Here is a 22,849-nt window from a genome sequence, read left to right on the forward strand (position 1 = left end):
TCAATGCATCCACGTAAGGTAGCCATTTCAGATATTCTATTACATCGACTGGTTTGCAGTATTTTGATAATACAAATGAGGCTGTTCGGTTCTGTATTTTTTGTAATCGAGTTAACTAATACAGGGGCTCAGGATTAGAGCTTCAGCAAGACTCTTTCGGATATAATAAGGTGTATACTTGCCAAGTCTCTTCAGTTGTTTCACTTTCATATTATATGATACAATAGGTTTTTGAATATGGACAGACCAATTTAAGTGTTCGTCAAAATAAACACCTAATATCTTGTATGTGTGAATTGGTTCTAGCGGTACACCATCTTTGAAAATTTTGATCACATCAGAGTTACATAATTTGTCACGATCTGACAATTGCTTGGTGCTAAACAACATTAATTTTGATTTACTTGAGTTTAGAATTAGGTTTGACCGATTTGACCACATGTTGAGTTTGTCAAATAGAACTTGTACTTTGGATATACATGTTGTTAAATCCTGAAACTTAGCATGTTCATAAATTGTGGTGTCGTCAGCATACTGAGATATTACTGTTTATATGTCTCTGAAGGTCGCAAACGTAGAGGTTAAATAGAACTGGTCCTAGAATAGAACCTTGTGGAACTCCAAATAATACTGTCAGCAATGCAGATGTCCTTTTGTCAATTTGTACAAACTGTTTGCATCCGGAAAGGTAACTCGTAATCCAGCTTGAGCTCTCAGAAAAACCAAGATGATGTAATTTTCTTAAAAGGGTTTTAAAGTCCAAGGTTTCAAATGCCTTAGAATAATCCAGATTTGTTTTAATGAAAGTTACTATTTGAATACTGACTAATGGTTCGTAAACTTTAGAAAGAATCAGAAGTACTGTTATTGGACGATAGTCATCATTACTTGAAGGATTGTCACTTTTTGGAATTGGTGATATTTGCCCTATTTTCCATGCAGAATTAAGATTGAAAGACGTGAGAATGCAAACTGATGTAAAAATCACCTCAAAGGTGCTGTTGTTCAAGCAACTGACAGACAGACAAATAGATTTTGTGGGAATAGTACTTAAAATGAAACCTGAGAAAAGACATTTAACATCAATGATAGGATGTATACAAGTTTATATGTTAAAGTATTTTTAAGTATTAACTTAGTACCATTTTTCGTTTTGAAGACAAAATATCCCCCCAAGTTTCACTCATTGTTTATTAACTCATGTGTGGTTTATGTAATTCCAATTATTTTTTAGAAGAAATTATGAATTTGCTGATTGGTTTTATGGTACTGGGAAATCTAAATTTGTATTCCCTAGTTTCTGCAGATGTATGTCCAAAACCAGTAGTAGATGTAAATTCATATAATGTAAAGGAAAGATTTCAAAAACTGGTAGATGCTATTGGAAATCAGGCGTGAGTATCTAATATCTAAATATTGATAACATGCATGCAAACATGTGCCCAATCTTATGATTGATTGTGGGTCATTCACCCGTTCCAAAGGGAAATTTTCATGTGAAATTTTTATTATTTTACCACAGTGCATGTGTAGTTATAAAAAATTTAATAGGGGGAACATAAACCGTTTTTATGTTTCTGGCTTGCATATGAGTGCAGTGAAAAAGGAAGTCAGTCCACATAATACGCTATGTTATTGTGAGGAACATGTAGGATGTTTTATGACTGGGAATTGCAACTTATATAATAACGAGTTTTAAGTTGGACAGTGTAACTACTTGCCAGACAAACAAAATCTGCAATTAAATTAAAGGGATCCTATAAGGTACTTTTACGGAAAGATTTTCATATTGACATATTCACTTTTTGTTTAAAGTTAATGTAACCCCAGATATAGTTTTTTAAATATTTGTTTTTCTTGCCACCTTGATGACCGCTTTAGTCTTTTTTTGTGGCATGCGACTCTGTTACATCATATTTATATATGTATTGTTCAAATTAATGACTTTCATTCACTATAATTTATGACTTTCATAGCCAAAAACAATTAATTTGCCTTTGCAACAAAGGTAAAAAAATTCAACATATTTTCCAATTCAATCTTTGTACGAATGATTTTTAATTTTACTTAAAAAATATTTCAAGGTGATATATCGTCCAAGCCATAAAAAGAAAAAAATAACATATTATTAGCAGCAGGTATGTGCATGATTTCTTTTATTTCAAATTAAAAAGAATTTATTTAAGCAAACAGGTTGTAAAAATTACTGATCTATAACCTGTCAAACCTGGGCAGGGTATGATGCTCAAATGAATATTGCCAACCTTGTTTCCAGCAATGGTTTAATTTATCCACAAGTTTTGACAAACTGTTTTCAATGATGTTGTTGCAGTGGAAAAAAAAGTTATATTATTTGCTGCGTGAAGGTAATCTGTTCTGGCTATAACAGTCAGTAATGTTTAAAGCGCTACATAAATATTACATAGCAAGGTCACATGCCACTAAAAAAGACTGGAGCTAGAATGAAAGTTTTTAATGAAGAAGGTGAAGAAAAATAAGTATTTAAAAAGCTATACCTGTAGTTTTATTAAGGTTTAGCAAAAGTGAATATATCATCTCGAATTTCTCATGCATATTTTTCAGGTGAGTCAAACTTTTGAAAGTACTCTTCCCTTTAAATTACACGAAGTCTAATGCTAAAAAACCTCAAATTTTTGTGAATTAACTACTGCACACCTGATGCTAATGATTTAATCATTTATTGCATACAAAAAGATGTTGATTGATGTTTTATCCTTTGCGAGGGAAAAGAAATCAAAAAACCCCACTTATCTGTTTAGTCATCATCATCCAGTTTATTCTGGGCTATACGCTTTGACAGCTACAGCTGATATATAGGCTGATATATATTATGGTAGTTTTAAGGCCTTTATCATTTCCAATTAAAAAGCCTCTTGTTAATATTTTGATGATAAAATTACTGATTGTTTTTTCTCATTGTGTTTTTACCAATTCCAGAATGTAAAACATTTATCATTCTTTTTAACGTGGATATTAATTTAACATTTCATCTTTATATGCCTGATACCTTGAATGAACAAAAATAGCAAAGGTGCAATTTGTAACTTTTTTATGTATGTCAGTTTCTACTGAACATGTCCATAATACAGCTTTAATATGACTCCATTTCTCTTTGTCTTGCATGGTGTGTTACAATAAAGCTGACCTGCAGAGTTCCTATAAAAGCAATGCCGATTACCCAAAAGCACTGGAATCAATTCTAACGCTACTTTAGTGTTATTAAAAGCACAATTTTTAAGGTCACCCTAAAAATTTTGATTATGAGAAAATGTGATTAGCACAATTTTCTCTCTCCATTTTTATGCCTTTTTATGTTTGCCTTATGCATCAAAAGAATTCTGTAATGAGGTAAAGTCACAACAAGCCATTGATATATATTAACTACACAAACATGCATTACTAAATCATTGTTTACTGTTGCACAATTGATAAAATTTCAAAGACGGTACATACCAGCTATTATTTATTTAAAATCTAACCATTTCACAAATATTTGTTGCAACAATATACAATATAACCATCAGTGGCCTGCAGTGCTCCCATATCACAATTACAAATAAATTTTCTTCTCTACGCTCAGCATTTTTTGCATACTGATTTTATGTTTCTAATTTGCACATTGGTTTTTAAACAGGATTGCAGATGAAAAATAAGTTGAAGGTGCGCTCAAAAACTCACCATGCATACTATAGTGTTTTTAATATTTTCACTGATATTAATGATAATAATGTAATTAAACAATATACTGTTTTTCTTAATCGTTTTCCCTTTCCTTAACAACTGGAAATCTACTTTAATACTACTATTTAGGTTCCAGTTAGCATCATTTTAATTGGTAAAAGGTAGGGATAATGCCTTAACAAATTATGTTTTCTTTGTGTAGATTGGAAGTACGCTTCAAGCACAACAGACAGAGTGGAGACAATGATGAGTACGATTACAAAATAACTCTTTGTGGAAAAAAAAATGGTGACGATGCTGCAACGCAAAAAGAGACAAGTAGTAAAACTTCCAAAAGTCAAACTCGTGTAATAGCCAAGCATACTAACCGATCTCTTCTTATTGGGGGTGGTGAGATTTCTTTTCTGATATTTTTCTTGTTACTTAAACTGCAACCTTTGATTTGTATTGGCATGTATTAAATGTAAACATGTATACACTGACGTCTGCATGTAAAAAAATTAAAGCTAAATAATTACATAAAATAGTTTTTTTGACGGGTACAAATTCCAGAAAAGACCACTCGGACTCACCTGTACTCTATGTAAGAGAGTGCTGTGGCTTCAGATACAGTGCCTAATTTCAACTAAATAATATGAATCTTTCATGATCCAAAAAATGTTTTCTTCTTTAAAAACACATAAAAAACCAATACAAAGTTAATCTTAATGCTATTTTGAGTGATGTTTTTTTGCAGAGGACTGGTTATGGTTGCAATATTTCGATGGTGAAAAGTACCAATCACACTGTTCTGGTAAACGTAAACAAACATGGCTTTCTATTCGTTGCGAAGAAGACGGAGAGGTATATATAGAAAAAAATTTTGCTACTACTATTTCGATGAAGTTGAGAGAAATGAATATCCCTTTAAACATACAGTTAAAGTAAAACTTGTGCTCCCTTCTTTCTCCTTTTGATTGTTGTACCAAAATGATTTCCCATACCAACTCCCTTTCCCCTATTAAATGAGAAACCCTCGTTTACATTATATTAATGTTCAATATTACAATCTTTTCGAAATAAAACAAACAGGCTAATGTTGTGTGTTTTTGTCTTGCCACACAATATACGAAGATTGATAAATGTATTATTGGCATTCCTTGCTTAGACAGTCAATATATAATTTGTTTGTTTACACACTTTATCTAGAGAGGTTTTTGGGGTGGACAGGGTGATGCATTAGAAAGAGGTAACTACGGAGGATTAAAATTGTTCGGTCAGTTAATGAACGTTATTGGAAGAGTGATTGATAAATCACTTAGAGAAAGAATTTGACATAGATAAGATGCAGTTTTATGTTGTTCCATGGCATTGTACTACATATGCAATATTTTTACTCAGACAGCTTCAGTAAAAGTATTTAGAAAAGAGCAAGAATCTCTATTTTGTCTTTGTTTTACAGAAAGGTTTAGAGAAAGCTTTTGATAGGGTGCCATGGAACGTTATTTGGTGGGCTATGATTAAAATTATTTGTGGATGGGTGGCTAGTAAAGATGGTGCAGTCTATGTACAGCAATGCTAGAAGTCGTTTCAGGATTAACTATTCACTCAGTGATAAATTTAGTGTAAAAGTTAGTGTGGATCAATCCTTTGTTGTTTGTTTAAGTCTTAAACGATGTCGATGGCTTTAGAACAAGTTGTCCATGGGGTTTATTGTATGCAGCTGATTTGGTTTTCATAGAGACCATAGAAGAAGTAGTTGAAAGTTTGAGAAGTGGAAAAAAGTGTAGAAGAGAAAGAGTTAAGATTAAATGCACTAAGACTTAAGTCATGATTAGTAGAATTGATGCCAAGTAAGACCTTGTAGTTGAAAAGTGACTTTGTGGAGTTTGCATTAAGGGGTTGGTAGGAACTCAAATTTTTGCCAGACTTGTAAGCATTGGGCACATAGAACTGCAGTGGTATTGGAGGAAAATGAAGAGCTGGCATTCAGTTTGTTTGCAAGTGTTGTGAAGGTGAGATTATAGAGAATGAAGTATTTTCAGCTTTAATGATGTACAAAAGTGGCTCGTTAGAAATAGTTAAGAACGTCTGTTACTTAGGTGATATGTTGGGCAGCGAAGGGTCTGTTGGTAGAAGTGTTACTGGAAGGATAGGTTCTGCTTGGTAAATGTGTAGAGAATTGATAGTTCTTGGGGTAAAGCCCAGAGGTAGACCGAAAAAGACTTGACAGGGGGTAATAAGGACAGACTTGATGCAGAGAAATTTAAGTTTAGATCTAACACAGTCTGGATCAGATTGGAAGAGGGTTGTTAATATACCCCGTCCAGCTCATGCTAGCACAAAAAAACGGACATTAAGCCGAGAATGAAGATGACGATTTAATTGCTTGAAAAGATGTTTTTTCTTTTTTAGGGGAAGATTTCTATTGAACAGGAATAATATAAAAAGTAGAGGCTTTATGTCTAACATTTTATACTTAATATTTTATCCTTTTGTGATTGTGTAGAAACCAGATTTAAAAGTAATTGAGGAAGCTCGCTATGAAAACAAGGAGAAGAGACATAAAGATACATTGTGCTACTTTCTGTTTGAATACAACCACCCTGCTGCATGTTCACATTTGAAAAAAAAGAAAAAGTTGAGCGGCGGTGCCATCTTTTGTATTATGTATGTATCTTGTTATTATTCATGTGGTAAAAAGAGTTTAGGGAAAGGAAAGGACAATGTGCAACACTTTCGAATTCTCTTTTTACATATTTTATATATTAATTCCCTTGTGTGAGTAACTATGTGAGTCCACGGTACGTGAATCATGGGTCACTTCTTATGACGTGGTGTTACGCTAAAATTTACTAAGTTAAAAGTTAGGGTTGTACTTCATAGAAATTACAGTTGTAACTATAAAACCACAGCTAATTGCGACATAAATATATATACCACTATGCCCAAAAATCTGTATGGGCATATATATATATAGGTATCGCTACATATGAATTAACGGTATTAGATGTTCACAAAACACACGGACTGTTAAATGAAGTTCCTAGCATAAAGAAACATGATTATATATACAAAAAGTAAAATTCTCACAAAATCCATCAAACGTTATTAACCCTGAAAATTTTAAACATTTTCCTGATTCTTTTTTTGGTTTGCCAAGTTCTTTTCCTGCAAAAATTTAAAAGAATTGACTTTTGTTGATTTAGAATAACTAAACACAACCATTTTTTTACATTTAGTGTAAACTTTTATTTAGAATTTGTATTTTGTGTTGCAAATTTAACTGTGAACTGTTTGATTAATTGTTGTTGTTTTAACATGACTCATTATGACTCGAACTTTTTTTTCAATTTTAATTTGACTATAGCCAAAAATTTTTTTTTGCCAATTAGTTTAACAACATACAAGCTGTTATTTTTATATATATTTTATGTAAACTTTTATAACAGAATACTATGTGAGATTTGACATTTTGTGTAAGACTTTATTGATGGTAAAACAGCGTAAAGTTACTTATATGATAATGCAGATTGTAAGATTCGCACTGCTGTATTGTTTGTTTTTTAATGGACGTGTATCTGTTACATGAATTAAATGAGAAGTACAGTGAATTCTTCCATGGGAAACAGCTAGTATTAAAAATGTAGCGATATTATTTCCTAAGATTTTGAGAGCTTTCATGACAGAAGTCATTTAGGGGGTAAAAGATTTACAAAGGTCGATAATAAACTACTTTCGATTTGAATGTTTCTAAAATGTTCAATTTGAAAAAAATGTATGTCACCTTTTTATGAACATTGATATGAAAATTGTGAAAATAACGTTAAATTGGTGTTTAACTTTTCAACTTAAAAGACCATATACGAAATAATTTTTGTGGTTGCATTATTGTCACTGTCAAGATCAATTTCCATCCTATCACAGCGGTTACCATCACAACGGTTACCATCACAACGGTTGATATCCAGTTTAGTGAATTTTTTTTGTTTTTAGATTGTTGGTATTGGCATCTGTTTATCTTATTTTTGGATTTTTGTATCAGCGTTATGTTGTTGGAGCAAAAGGCTGGGAACAAATTCCAAACTTTAGTTTTTGGAGGAAAGTGGGAAATGCTTCAGCGGTAAGTCACTACCAGTGGGAATTTCTCAGTAATTTATCTTTGTCAGGAAATGTGCACTTACAAATAATGAAAGTCGAGGAATATTGTTTTTCTAAACTAAATTGTATACCTGTTACACTTAAAATTGTGGTACTTTCACAGAACAAACTTTAACAGAACCATCTTTTCCTAAGGGGAAATGTAAGGATTTCATTTCAGGAATGATACAAAAAGTGTGCAGCGTAAACCTTGTTACAGTGGACTCTCTATAACTATTACTCGCACCCTCATAACTTGACCAACTTCTTTATTCGAACGATTATTTTTGTTCCATAGAGAGTAGTCGTGTGTCAGGAGGTTTACACGATTTCAATGCTAATGTGTTGTTTGTAAACACTGTTTAAATCTGTTTTGGTTTTATTACATGTGGAGGGGGCCTTACCTGATTCGAATGTCATTTTCGAATACATATCTACTTATCTACTTATCGAACCTTTTGGTACAATTGACTGAAAGTGCTAAATTTTTTTAAAAATAAGTCTACGCTAAATTTCAGTTTTTTCGTGGCAGACAGTAATTGCATCAAATATTCTCCGAATAACGTACTTGCAAATGCATAGAGTCACGCTAATTGTAAAAAATTACTCGAATGCTGAGTTATGGAGTACAGTGAAGTATTTTTGCGTAATCATTTCTTTAGGATGGTTGTGACTTTGTGTGTAGGAGAGAGGAACACCCAACTACTTACAAGGTGAACTTCGTTTTTGTTTAAAAATCATTTGCTTTGTTGGCTACTATACTTCGAGCCTTTACTGGGTGCTATAAAATATGCCGATTTATCTTTTTGGTTTTCTATGCCTTTTATATTGGACAGCTTCCTAATTTTTTAATGTTATCAGTTTGGATTTGGTGTTCTTTCTACACATCGCTCCAAGGACTCTTTGTTTTTGCCCTGCAATATTTGATATATTTTTTGTTTTACACGTTTTTTTATAAGAACCTAGTTTATAAAATGCGAAGGCTGAGATTTTATTAAAAATTAAGAGTAGATTAATAACGCACCAGCCTCACTTCCCTCTTAGATTTTAGGAAAACCTATTTTAGAGTAGTAATTTGTTGCTTTGTGCTGTTATACATATATGTGACTTTAATATCATTTATTTAATCCAATTCTTAAAATTATTCATTATCATCCGTAAATGTGAATAACCCTCATTTTTAGAACACTGCTGTAGAAATGAAAAATAAATAAAAATTGCACTCGTTTCTCGGTAGAAAATAAAAATATAGCATATATATATTTCGTGTAGATTAGCCAAAATGCGAGAAAAACTTAAATCTGGTTGCTACGCAACGAGCCCAAAACGATTCTGCATTAGCTTAAAATGGGTTTTTTTAGTATCCTTATCTTCATTCGTCCCAGCTTATCTCTAGATCTGTTTATACGATTTTTTTGATTTTTTACAATAGGTATTTGGCGATAAATGCTAAAAAGGGCAAAATCAACTGAATTTGAGCCCCAGAAAAAGTACCATTACAATTTTCTATAAGATTTATTTGTTTCTTTCTTGTGCGTTTTCTCCTGTCGTCTTTTTGATCGGTTTTTTACAAAAGATAGTTATTGACGATAAAAGTGAACAATTTTTAATAATTGGTTTTATGACTCTATGAAATGCTATTATTTTCTTTCAGGGAATGGCGGATGCTCTAGATATTGACACCAGTGATGATGAGGACAAAGATGATGGATTGCTACCCATGTAACAGTTGTCTCTGGTAGTGGGTTGTTTTTAGAGTATTTAATGGTCTTTGAATTTTGTGAATTATACTTTTAAATTTAGCAGGTGTAAATATATTCATTAATTCGAAGACTAATTTTTCTCTCACCAGACTGTCGGAAAGTAAGAAGAATGTTGTGATGGAAGCCAGTATACAATTGAAAATATATTTCATTCAATTTCTCGTCACTTTTATGAAAATATGATTTGTATACAGTCGTTGTTGTTGTTGTTGTTTTGTATATTCTCATTTTTTTTACTCTTTTAAAATTCTATGATAAACCTTGGAACAATATAAATCCAATTTCATACTATTTTTTATAGACACTTGTTTTTTCTTCTGTCATCGTTCTCAATCATTTAATTTTCATTCGTTTAACGCCAAGAATATATTTGTTTTTATTCTTGCATTTAATCTTTTTGATAGAACAAGTTAGATATTTAGTACTGAGATTCCTGTTAAACATTTTGCATTTACAGAAAAAATATCTAAAATTGCGCATTCAGTCTTGTTTTTTAAAATCACGTCGGGACCTTGTTCTTAGTGGAACAACTCTGCAGCATGTAATGCAAATGCTATGGAATTATACAGCTTTACAGTCAGATATCTAGTCGCTTGGATCGACTTTTTGTAAGGTTTTCCCGTTTTCACAACAGGAAGTTTCTTGCAGCGGAATTCTCTTCTAACAAAGTTCTAGCGAGAGTTTCTCCCAGTGAAATTCAAGCAACCTATAAAATCCCCTTCCAAATCCTACCCAACTTTAGCGAAAGTTTCGTCCAACTAACTTCTCCCAAAAGTTCCTTCCTGCGGACTTTCTAGCGAAAGTTTTTTCCAACCAACTTCTAGCGAAAGTTTCTTTCAGCGTACATAAATTTCTTTTTTCCAAAGTTGAGCTGTGATGTTCCGGATTCTAGAGGGAGCAAACAAATAGTGTTACTTCTAAGTCCTGGTACGATTATTCTTTAACCTTTAAAGGACGGCCTATTTTTGAATGAACCAATAATCAGCTTCTCAGCACCTTGGACGGTTCATGTTTAGCACCGATTGGAGGCCCAATTCATCATCCAGTCTGGATATTTGTGGGACCTATCCTTTAAGGTTAACCGTTCTCTTGCAAACAAAAAAAAACATTTGATTTCGACACTCAGTTTTGCAGTTGGACCCAATAGTTAATGACTTATACAGTGGAACTCTCTATAACTCGAACCCCTATAATTCGAATCTCTCCTTAACTCGAATGTTTTTTTTTTGCTCTCTTCGGGTATTTCCTCTCTATAACTCGACCTCGCAACATCTCTCTAAAACTTCATATCACACAAGCAGTTTTTTGCATTGTTTTGGTAAACGTTAATAGAGTCTTACCGATTCGAATGTTTCGTATCTACATGTGTGAGGGGTCTTTAATAAATTGTTGAGATAAAATATTATTTTATTTATTAATTTATTTTTTAATTTTTTAGTCCGTTCTTAGCCTGCAAGGTTTAGATTTTATCCTGTACAAAGAAAGATATCGTCCCCATTCCATATAAGGGAGAAAAAACACGCTTAATGGGCCATTTATACAAAATTTATACAAAAACCTGGAAAAACTCCTTACTCTCTATTATCTGAACCTCTCTATAACTCAAACGGTTTCCAATTCCCCGTGGCTGTTTGAGTTATAGAGAGTCCACTGTAAAATGTTTTCTCGAAAGGTTTTTTTATATTTTCTCTTTTAAATGAATTTCTTTGCGAAAATATCTCCCCGCGAAATATACCAAAGCCTACCATTTTGCGAGAATTATCTCTTGCGAAAAAGTATAGTCAGATTCAGGAAAATCTAGCAATGTCCGCACAAACGTCTTATATAGGATACGTGGAGAGATGTCAGATCATTATCTTGGTGTAAAAAGCGGACAGGGAACTTTTTTTCAAGGAACGGATAAATTTACGGTCAAGCCACCTCGATATCGGACGATATTTCAGCGTCCCATTGGTGTCTGTATACTTTACCTGCGTTGTCTTTTTAGCTTGCTACCTTTTCTTTCTCGCAAAAATTAATTCCTGCAAAAATATTCTTAATACGCAAATTTAAAATTTACTTCCGTCAGCCTATTTCGTGATGATATGATTGGATCTCAGTTTAACTTCGTAGACCACAACTGACACTTCATTACTTTATTCTAGCAATAAAAAAGAAAAAAAATGCATGTAATGTTGATGATAGATGGAAATATATATGATACAGTATTATAGACCTCCAGCATGTGCAAGCAGAATTTCACATTTATCCCTATGAACCTGAAATTCTCCTATGAAGAAAACTTGTTATAAACTGATAGTAATAAATAAATGTTTTCGAATGCATAAATATCGAATTCGCCTTACCTGGTTTCCGTAACAAAAATCACTTTATCTTACCAGGAATCTCAATTTTTATCCTCTATTAAAAATTACTCGCAAGCTGCTTCAATTATTTTAGTTTATTCTTTCCTTGTTTGTTAAAAAAAATATTAAGTTTGGTAAGTTAGGCTAAACATTTGTTAATTCCTAAAAAACAAACAAAATAATTTGTTTCAAAACGAGGAGGGCGTGGAAACCACGTTTGTTTACATTCTTGTACATTTCTCACATCCAGACATAATCCACGGACGTTGCAGAAATAAGATCAGATGCAAAAACACATGCAAAGTAACTCAAGTTTATTTACTTCGGAAACCTAACCACAGAAAAAACATCGACCATGCATGAATGAGCCACTGAACGTAATCTGATCTTTTTTAAATACACAAAAAGTTGAAAATATTTGAATAATTTATAGTGTCCTTATTGAAAGTTGTTTTCTATTTATTATATTAAATCTGTCCTTTCGCGAATTTGTACAAGGATACAAAGTTCTGTGTATCTTTGAATAAATAGAAAAAGTTCACAAGGTAAGAGTTTTATTTTTGTCATTACATCCTGCTTTTGTTTTGAAGCATAGTATAGCATAGTATCTCTTATAAAAATGTGCTTTATATATATAAAAACATGAGGTTGGGATTTACTTAAAAAAAATCAAAAAATTTAACAATAATCCTTCGTTTGATTTTAATTTTTTTCTTCCAAATTGCGTTTCAAAACATTAACAACACACGTGTCGCACTCTTCAATTATATACTACGTCAATGTAGTGCATATGTATATGTGTTAAGAATATTTTCGGCCTTAAAATTGAAAAAAATTTAAGAATATTTCAGCCTGCTCTGATTTTTATCATTCTTATGAAAAGGTTGTACCATAGAGATATAATCTCTCTATTCTAAACTTTGGGTTACAGCGTAAAATCTTTGCTTTGGTCACTAGGCATACCTGTTTTCTTTGTTTCAGCCTTCTCCGGCAATATACTGTATAATTCTCAAGATTGAGAAAAACTAACCAAATCAGAGGAAACTTTTATGGTGAAGCTAGCGGAACTAGATTAATCCTACAGAAAAAAAAAGTCGGGTAAAGATTATATATTTATAGATGTACCAGTATCAGTATAAAAGTTAAATCAAATACTTTTGCAAAACGTTTTAAAATAATGAAATTAGGAGAAGAAGAATGAAATTGTTGTGTTCTGCATTTAAAACTGGATTCTTATAGGAGTCGTTCACATGAGATTTCGTGTTGAGCCAAAATGGAATTTTTAATAAATTTAGACTAAACTGAAAGTCGTCTCGGGGCCTATTTCATGTTGTCAAAAGAATTGAAATGAAATTCCATTTTGGCCTTAAAATGTTTAAAAACACGATTTATCCGAAATATAACTACTGCGCATGTGTAAAAAACTATGGGGATGTGCATTTCCCTCAACTCAAAAATAAAAAAACAATGTAAAATACGATGTAAAAAAAGTTTCATTGTACTTTAAAATCATGGAGATAACGAAATAGAGTAATTTTGTCAATGTAGACATTCAGTAGAGTCCTAGCATTGTTAAGGTATAGTGTCGCTCTTGGTACCCTCTACCTTAAGGGAAAAAATAAAGTTGGTAAAATTGTTGATCGGTTAAAAGATTGGGTAATAAGTTTTGTTGGTAAAAAATATTATAGTCACATATCTTTATTGGTTTTTACTTACTTTCTTTTAACGATAACGCAACACTCTTTGAGCAAATGTCATTCACCTAATGATGAACAACAAAACCCCTTAAATGTACATCCATAAGATAAATTCAGACTTCCTTCTTTTTTTTATAAAATATATAGACACCATTAAGAATTATTAAAGAAGTTCCATGAAATACTTTTAACAAAACTGAAACATCAAAGCAACTCGTTTCTTTAACCCACACTGCGTGCGTTCAAACAACCTATAACATTCACAATACATTTTTAAAACACAGACAGAGATTTTATTGAATATTTTATACTTGGTAAAAGTGTTAAAAAATAAATATTTAAATATTTAGTTTTTATATTACCTTTGCTTTTGAATTTTCGGAATGTTTTTTCAAAAGAAAAAGAACTACTTTTGTTTTCGTTGTATTTGAGATGTGTGGGCATGGTTATGACTGCTGACAACTACTTCACGAAGAATGGCGCTAGATGTAACTGGTATGTTATTATCATCTCGCGTGTATAAGATGTTTTGTGAACTGCCTTTTTTCGCGAAATTTTATTTTTCGCATTGATGATCAATATAATTGAACTCTGGCATAGAAACAATTATAACCTACAAAATAGCTAACTTGCTGACATTAACCTCGTTCCCGTATCGAAAATATACAAGATGTAGATTAACGATTAGTACAGACCGACGACGGATATTCCACTTCGTCCCCAGGGATTTTCTACGTTTATGATATTGTGACAGGACGGATCTGTAGTAGCCTTAGTCTAGGCTGATGAAAATTAACCTTATTTTGAGTCATTTTCAATCGTGAAGGGGCGACCTTGTGAGTAAGTTATATTTATTTGATTAGCTTTACTATATTCGAAGGAAACATCTTGTCAGTTATTTCAAGGAAGAAACACAAAGGTTGTTCTCAAGTGCTTGGACTTTCCATTTGAAGTATGGAAACTTTTGCAATTTTTAACCAACACTCGAAGATGCCCAATTTTTCTGCACTTTTTTCACTCTTCAAGCTAAATCCCCCTGTTTTTAAAACAAAAAACTCTTTCCATCTCGCCCTTTCTTTCTAACGCGCACCCAATCAGTTATTGATTAGTCCGTGCTAGGACGGGGCCGAAAACTCCAATGATGGTAGAAATCAACTGATAATCTCATTATTCAGTTAGTTTTTTTAAAAGAAAGAAACACATATTGCCAATATCAACACTTATATATTGGTAGATGACCAGAGGAAACTACAACAACATGTTCGCTCGAACAAACTTAAACTAAACCAATTTGATTGTTCAATGTACGATGGGGAAAGCGAGAGAGAATAACACACTGATTTTCACACACGCATATCATCAGCATGGAATATCGTCAGGTCAGAATATCGTAGGCGTACAAGAGCTCTGGGGAGGAGGTTGGACGGGTATTATAAGTATGGTTGGAGATGTCAGAAAAATGTTATATGTAGTCTGGTATGAGTGTTCAGTTTTTTTTTCTATTGTGTATTATTCCCTTATGTCGCTCAAGTATTTTAAAGTTTCCTTGTATTTTATTAAATAGTTTTTAATAAAATTTTTTTTTAATAAAACTGTTTCGTTATATGTGTAATTTGTGTCTGTTTTGTGTTTGTTTACAGAACTGATTGTTCTCCTTTTGACTTCAGCAGTTAATGCATAGATATCGATTTCGCTTTGTATCGTTACCTGGTTTCTGTAACGAAAATTACCTTTTCTTATAAGGAATCTCGATTTTTATTCTAAACTAAAAATTACTAGCAAACTGCTTGAGTTCTTCTTATTTCTTCTTCAAAGAACAACTTTTATTATACCTGGCAGCCTAGACTAAACATTGGTTGATTCCTGAAAATAACTATCTGAGTTTGTGTCAAAAGATTGGCAGACATAGAAACCATGTTTGTTTACGTTCTTATATTAATCACGTATCCATGGAGGTTACCGAACTAAGATAAAATGCAAAAGCATTTAGAACACGTCGCAGATTTATTTATCTTTAAAACTAAAAACAATTCATTGATCCATACATGCATGATACGCCACTCGAACATAATCCGATCTTTTTAAATACACAAAAAGTTGAAATTATTTGAATAATTTATAGTGTCCTTATTGAAAATTGTTTTCTATTTATTATATTAAAGCTTTCGTTTCGCGAATTTGTACAAGAATACAAAGTTCTATATGTATCTCTGAAAAAAAAGAAAAGTTTTACGAGGTAGGAGTTTTATTTTTCTCGATACATGTATACACGTACTTTTCTTCATAAGAAAAAAGCTGCAAATGTTTTTTCTCAAGCATTGTTTTTACACACGGTTTTTTATAATAATATGCTTTATAAAAATATAAGGCTGGGATTTACCTAAAAATTATTATTCTCTGGCTTATTTTTTTATTTTTTTGTGAGTACATGTTCTCAAACATTTTATAACCATGTGCATACTCACATGTGCTTAGAATATTTTAGGCATTAAAATTGATAAAAACTTAAAAATGTTTCAGCCTGCTCTAAATTTTATCATTCTTATAAACAGGCGTGTACCAAAGGAATATAATCTCTATTTTAAACTGGAGTTTGGGTTATGGAGTAAAATCATTGCTTTGTTAATCTCTAGCTTCCTCTGCAAGGGACAGCTTTTGCACATTCACTAGGCTACCTATTTATGTGAGAACTCTTTTGGGTATTAAAAACAAGACAGTTTTTTGAATTGTTTCCAGTAATGGGCTTTTCTAAGAATAAACATTGAATATTGCGTTCTGATTGGTTAAAAGTTTACGGCGATAATTTTGCCTCTAGAAAGTAGGAACTATTTCTACTTTTCAGCAAAGCAAATTTTTCAAAACAAAATTAAAACAAACCAAACTGCGAATGCTTAGATACATTTCTCCGGCGAATTTGACGTCCATTCGCTTCGTAAAAATCCCTCTTAAAGGCTTCTAAAAGCAACGGTGGAGAGCATAAACTTACTTACAGTCCAGTTTGAGAAAAGTGATCAAAACATCACATCCAAATAAATGTAAACAAAACTTTTAATTTAGACCACTCCAAGAGAAAATAATTCATTTTTTTTAAAAAACGATTTAGTGCTAATAAAAGATAATTTAAGGAAAAAATAAGAAATAGCGAGGTAGTTGTATAGCTCAGCTGCATGATTTCCTTCAACTTAGTTAAGTAAAATCATACAGCAAACTATTTCACCTTTTGAGCTTGATATTTAACCCAAATCCTCTGCGTACACAATAACAAAAGATGAAAGCCAGGTGACGCCCCTCATTATAGAAACTGTGCGTTCCATTAGTTTTTAGATGTATGGAACTTGCACTTAATTTTTGCCAGTGTATTCTAGTGGCTTCCTGAAGCTTTTTATCGTCTCTTGGTATCATAGTCTCTTCCTTGTTGTATTTGCTCGTTTTTTGTTTTACTAAGTTGGAAAAACGTCCTTTCCTAAGATCATAAGGGAATGCTGATGGTGGCTGTTGTGATAAAGGTTGACCTGAAAAAACATTTGTGAAAATTAAACAAAGACAATTTTACCACAAGTTGGATTAACACCATGATCAACTATACTTTCTTTAAAAAGGGTGCTTAAATTATTTTAAGTTAGTACTAATATGGAAGAGGCATACGTACTTATTTGAAAAAAGAAAAAAACTATGAATGTCACAAAAAGATCAGAAATAAAACACAACATAAAAACAACATGTTTAAGCAATGAGAAAAATCCAAAAGGCTGAAAAATCCAACCGTGGCAGCTATTAGTCATGTTCGTGCTCTTTCAGTCCCATTTCGTGAGAATAAAAAATGCACAACTCTGTTAAAAAGAAAAATTATTAACTTGGAATTCATAATGTGGTGTTTTTAGACTGGCCTGATGAGATTAGCATAAAACATAATTGTGTATTGGTTATGCTTTTCGGGTTTCAGCAATCAGGCATTTTGTGAGGGGGCGATAAGTTTTTTTGAAAAAATTGCAAATAATAACAAAACTGTAAACAAATAGTTAAACTAGCTTTCGGTAAAACAATTCTTTTAACTCTATTTACATGCTAAGAAAATTAAACATAAAATGGACCAGGTATCCCACTTTTTGTATATCACATTATTAATTTATTTATGCCCAGGAGGTTGCATTTCACGAACTGATCAAGGTATAAGTAGAGTTAATCAGGTAGATAGCGAATAAATTAGGTTCATATCCTCCTACATGGTCTTAAAATGCGTCAATCAGCGGGCCTTAAAAAACTTGATTTTTTTTATTTCGAGAGCTATGTATTTATATATATATATATCACTTATTTGATAGTTTTATATATCACTTCTATATACGGGGAAATCACCTTCGCGTCTCAAGCATGCACAAATTAGCAAGAACTGCACCTGAAAATAACAACAAGAGTTGGGATTTGTTTTTTTGACTCATAACCTATGGTTCACAAGCAAGTGATTTTTACCAAAAAGAAGTTATGCAAAATTTAGCCTAGTTTTCTTTGTCACCTTTTTTGTCTCCAAAAGAGTTGAATTTTTATACATTGAATTTGGCGAAATATAAAAAAAAAATGAAATTTGGCGAAAATTTCTCCGATTGTAGCCGTTCGGGTTTTGGGTTAATCAAAATTAAAAAAAAAAAACGCTGGAAAGCTAACATTAGCTACAATATTTTTAAGTCCCTAGTTGAATGGACAAGCAATCTTACGCGTTCAGGTTCTGTCCTGTCCCTATCTATATATCATCAGGCGATTACCCGCCAATCGAGTCAACACATCTCCCATAATTAGACTCTTACCGCAGAGACCTTGTAAACAAGAGAAATTAATACGACACTCTCCCACATAGTTTTTGCTGAACTTCATAAAGTAATCAAGACACTCCAATAAAGAAGGAATTAGCGCCTGCGATTTCACAAATAAACCATAAAATAACAATAATAACAAAAAAAAAAAAAAAAAATGAGCCAAACGTTTAAAAATATATAGGTTTAGTGAATATATCAAAATTGTAAAATTAGCAACAACCATGGAGAAGAGTGACACAATTAAAAAAAAAAGTTTAATTAGACGTCTTTTTAAAAATGCATTCTACGATGTAAGCATCGCTTGTGAGTATTTTGTTAAACATTTTTAGATCATGGCAGCAAGAACGATAATGCGTGGAGCTGCACTCTTTATATTTGGATTTATTTTGGGATCGTTTTTGTTTCATTCTGTTCTTATCAATATGCAAAAGCACCATCGCAGTGGCGTTGTTAATGAACAAGGTAAAGTATTTTTACCTGAGACGTCATCAAATATAAACAAAGCACCTGAGGAAGCAAACAACGAAGGGAAAATACATTTCGAGAAGAAAATAGATTCCACAAATATGAAATCTGAACGTATCGATATATTAGCTGAAGATGACAGAGAAAAGTTCTACGATGCTAATTATTGGGAAATGGCGCCCCATTACAATATCGATGACTACGGTATAATTATTAGGTTCTTTTTAATTTCATTTATAATAAAACAATTTTTCGTAGCTTTTCTGCATACAAAGAAATACTAGTACGGTGACACACCGGTGCGACCGCCAAGCAGCTTTTCCTTTGTTTAAATAAAATGAGAAATATGTCAATCAGCAACCTATGCGCGTGGACCTGCTCGTCTGTGTTTTTTTTGCCGATACAAACTAGTCACCACCATCGAGAACTCGCCCCTACTGAGCGACTGATGGAGATAGTCATCTTAAACATACATGTTCGAGTAAGTGAGAATTACCTCCCTAATCCAAAAAGTACAGTTGTTTTGGCCTTGCGAAAACAACAGATAAAATGGCGCCGAAGCTGCGCACGAAAATTTAACTCCATACAAAAACAAATAGAATAACATCGAGGAAAAAATCGCGCTCTAACTGACTGATTCCATAATTGAACTGATTTCTTTTTTTACTGAAACAAAACAAACAGAAACAACAGCGATAGCGACAACAACCCTATTAGCACCAGGGAGTGGTGGCATAAAATTTTCTCGATCTTTTAGACTAGGCTTAACTTCTTTAAGGTTGCTGAAATATTGGGACTTTTACTACCATATTTCAGGGGTTTTGTAAAAAAAAATTATTTTGGAAAGAATGTTTTGCTATGGAGATATATGAATACTAAGGATAAAATGCAGACCAGATTTAAAATTAATATCTACCCGCAAAATGATGTCATCTATGATCTCAATGACGTCATTACTTTGTTTTCTTAATTCACTCGTCTTTAAATACAGTTTTCTATAAGCATGTACCAAGTTTAAAGACATGATCATTAATATTTCATAAAAAAACTGATTCTGTTATCTTCCATCGTTAAAATAAAAAAATCTTTATGCAAATAATGACGTAAGTTTTGGTCACATTAAATTACTTTTTTTTAAATGAAATTAATGTTTGGTACTCCCTCCTCAAGTCAACTAATAACCAATGCTGAACAATCAGAAACCACGAGAAATTAAACTATATTGTGATATGGGGAAGATATCTATTTTAGGTGCGTGTGACATCATTTCTGATTCATATGATGCCATCAAAATAATTTAATATGTATAAAAACATTCTAGAAGTGTGCCATGTTTCATCGTACACTGCAAAGGCAACTTACGCTGTCCACAGGCAAGACCAAAAAAGCTCGGTGTACATAGACCGATATTTTCATGGACTATTGTATATTTTTAAACAAGTGGGACTTTGTACTATATAACAGAGTACTTAATATTTTGAGCTAAACATGTAAAGAAAGAATAGAAATGGGGTAATATACCCCAGGCTGAATTCAAATGTCGTTGTTGTTATAAAAGGAGCGTAGCTAACAAACAATTTATACCGCCAAAATTTATTAAGATTAACTAACAAAAAAATCCAAAATAATCAAGTTGTGTTAATCTCGATATCACTGGTTGACTGTGAGTCAAAGATGGTAGCTACGATTTGTGACAGGTAAATTCCCATGGATTTCAGATATACAACTGTTAATTATAATTTTTTGTGTGTAAAAAAAGTTTACGCCTACTTTAATTCCAAATCGCAGTACCAATTCTCTAATGTTATATGTTTCAGGAACGCCGGTTGAGGAGTACATGCTTTCAGTTGAAAACATGAAATCTATGTCGAAAGAAGAACGCGTAAAAAAATTTAAAGACAGAAACATAAAAACTGTTCTGTATATGCACATGGCGTATGGATCAAAAACGTATGGTTTTAACTATAACGAACATTCCAAGCAGGGTCAGTGGCCGTACATCATGAAAGGTTGTCGAAGAAGAGATTGCTTTTGTACAGATCAAAGAGATTTTATTCCAATCGAAGAATTTGATGCTATTGTGTTTTATTCAAGAGCGATTTCAAAGGCTGACGTACCTGCAGGTAACTATAGCAACAAGATGATTATTTACCTTTTTTAAGGTAAAAAAAGGATACATCACAACATTGTCATATAATGATTTATTTTTTGCAGCCACAATTCGTTTTACCAGTACTCTCTAAATTCAGTGTTATCACCCAGTTAAAGCTTGTGGGAGACAATAAAAAGGTGCAATAATGTCACCGTTGCTGGGATTGTGCAAGAATAAGGGGAGGTTGTAAACCTGCTTTTAAGGAATATTTCAAAATCAAATGCCACCAACACAGCCCTGTTGATTCAACATTTGACTTTATTCAACACCAGATTATGGCATATCTGATAGTGAAACAAATGAAAATGGAATAAGAGCTCCTGTCGCTACGTTGAAATCTCTAAAAATGTTAAACTTGTCATCACTTCCTCACTTAAACATAATTAATAGTGTCAGGTAACAAATCTTACATTTTTTATTTATAGTTCGAAAACCACATCAAAGATACATATTGTGGGAGGTTGAGCCGGTAACATATCTAATGGGTTTTAACCCATCACAATGGCAGAACTTTTTTAACTGGACACACACATATCGACGAGATTCGGACTTGTGGGAGCCATGGGGTGTATTAAATCAAGCGAAGCCATACCCAAAACCCGTTGACACGTTAATAGAGGAACGAAAAGCTGATACTTCATTGGCTGCCACGAAGAAAAAATCGATTGCATGGTTTGTGTCCAACTGCAACGCACATTCTGGTCGCGATAGATACGCTAAAGAACTTCAAAAATACATTCCCGTTGACATATATGGAGGCTGCGGGCCCTTGCGTTGTGATCGGAGTCAAACAGGAAAATGTTGGGAAAATGTAGAAAGAGATTATTATTTTTATTTCTCAGCTGAAAACTCACTCTGCAAGGATTATATAACAGAGAAGTTTTTAAATGCATTGAAAAAGAATATAGTTCCGATTGTATTTGGTGGAGGGCAAGGGACAAACGATTATTATTTTGCACCTAAAAAGTCTTTTATAAATACATACGATTACAAAAGTCCCAAAGAGCTAGCAGAATATTTGTTAAAACTACAGAAAGATCATGCAGAATATGTTAGTTATTTTTGGTGGAAACCTTATTATAATATATGGCTTGGAAGATGGAAGAAAGCACATTGTGAAATATGCGATAAACTTCATGCAAATGAACCCAGCAAAGTTTACAAGGACATGCAGGATTGGTGGGTAACACAATCAAAATGCAGACCACCGTACTCTTGACCTTTCTCTCAGTTTTTTTTATGGTTATTCTATTCCTACTTGTTTGATAAAAGTACTGCTGCAGAAGAATACAATTCTAATACTGAATTTTAAAACTAGTGTTGTGTTTTTTTTTTATTTCTATTTTTGTTGTTAGTATGTTGATAACATTTATAGTTCATACATTTGTTTTGTGTTTGATAATAAAACAGACAGAAATTGCTTCTATCATTTTTAGTATAGACGCTGTTTAATCTTATTTAGTCTGGGTGAGTGAGTAAGTGAGTGAGTGAGTGAGAGGATCCGCGTGTTCTTTTTCTGCGTTTTTTTTAATACCTCTTTTTTTGTCTAATGTATCGGATGCAATTCCGTGGAGGATGCTAGTCTCGCGCGGGTAATGTGAAACGTTATGCCAATTTTCAATCTCTTTTCATACATATTTTTATATTATAATACCCGTATGTATTTTGCGTGACAGACAGACGTATACGTCTGTCTGTCACGCAAAATGGTAGCTCAAGTACCGAGACGCACGCGATGCGGTATGAAAAGGACGGGCGAACCCAAAGCTGCAACATAGAAACGAGTTTGCACATC

The 22,849-nt window shown here is 32.7% G+C and overlaps 2 protein-coding genes and 1 long non-coding RNA gene across 6 annotated transcripts; 2 read left to right on the top strand and 1 right to left on the bottom strand.

Moving 5' to 3' along the window:
• Positions 1-1,148: 1,148 nt before the first annotated feature.
• Positions 1,149-9,971, top strand: LOC130640915 (cation-dependent mannose-6-phosphate receptor-like). 2 transcript variants are annotated; one of them, XM_057447524.1, is made up of 8 exons: positions 1,149-1,394; positions 3,905-4,092; positions 4,439-4,545; positions 6,191-6,351; positions 7,678-7,804; positions 8,484-8,534; positions 9,476-9,559; positions 9,674-9,971. In XM_057447524.1, exons 1-7 carry the CDS (start codon positions 1,201-1,203, stop codon positions 9,545-9,547), a joined length of 900 nt encoding a protein of 299 aa, XP_057303507.1. In that variant the 5' UTR covers positions 1,149-1,200; the 3' UTR covers positions 9,548-9,559; positions 9,674-9,971. The 2 variants fall into 2 exon arrangements, with proteins under 2 accessions (XP_057303507.1, XP_057303505.1); XM_057447522.1 differs by lacking the exon at positions 9,674-9,971 and having other exon boundaries at positions 1,155-1,394; positions 9,476-9,652.
• A 216-nt stretch (positions 9,972-10,187) lies between these two features.
• Positions 10,188-13,976, bottom strand: LOC130640916 (uncharacterized). Of its 2 annotated transcripts, none has more exons than XR_008982405.1 (4): positions 13,646-13,976; positions 12,893-13,007; positions 11,644-11,724; positions 10,188-10,472 (listed from the first exon to the last, which is right to left on the bottom strand). It is a non-coding gene; the product is annotated as an uncharacterized LOC130640916 (long non-coding RNA). The 2 variants fall into 2 exon arrangements; XR_008982404.1 differs by having other exon boundaries at positions 11,930-13,007.
• Positions 12,933-22,483, top strand: LOC130640914 (alpha-(1,3)-fucosyltransferase C-like). Of its 2 annotated transcripts, none has more exons than XM_057447521.1 (4): positions 12,933-13,027; positions 18,767-19,106; positions 20,720-21,025; positions 21,480-22,483. In XM_057447521.1, exons 2-4 carry the CDS (start codon positions 18,770-18,772, stop codon positions 22,271-22,273), a joined length of 1,437 nt encoding a protein of 478 aa, XP_057303504.1. In that variant the 5' UTR covers positions 12,933-13,027; positions 18,767-18,769; the 3' UTR covers positions 22,274-22,483. The 2 variants fall into 2 exon arrangements, with proteins under 2 accessions (XP_057303504.1, XP_057303503.1); XM_057447520.1 differs by lacking the exon at positions 12,933-13,027 and adding an exon at positions 15,530-15,862.
• The last annotated feature ends 366 nt before the right edge of the window (positions 22,484-22,849 follow it).

Source organism: Hydractinia symbiolongicarpus, chromosome 4 (assembly GCF_029227915.1).
Source record: "Hydractinia symbiolongicarpus strain clone_291-10 chromosome 4, HSymV2.1, whole genome shotgun sequence".
NCBI lineage: Eukaryota > Metazoa > Cnidaria > Hydrozoa > Anthoathecata > Hydractiniidae > Hydractinia > Hydractinia symbiolongicarpus.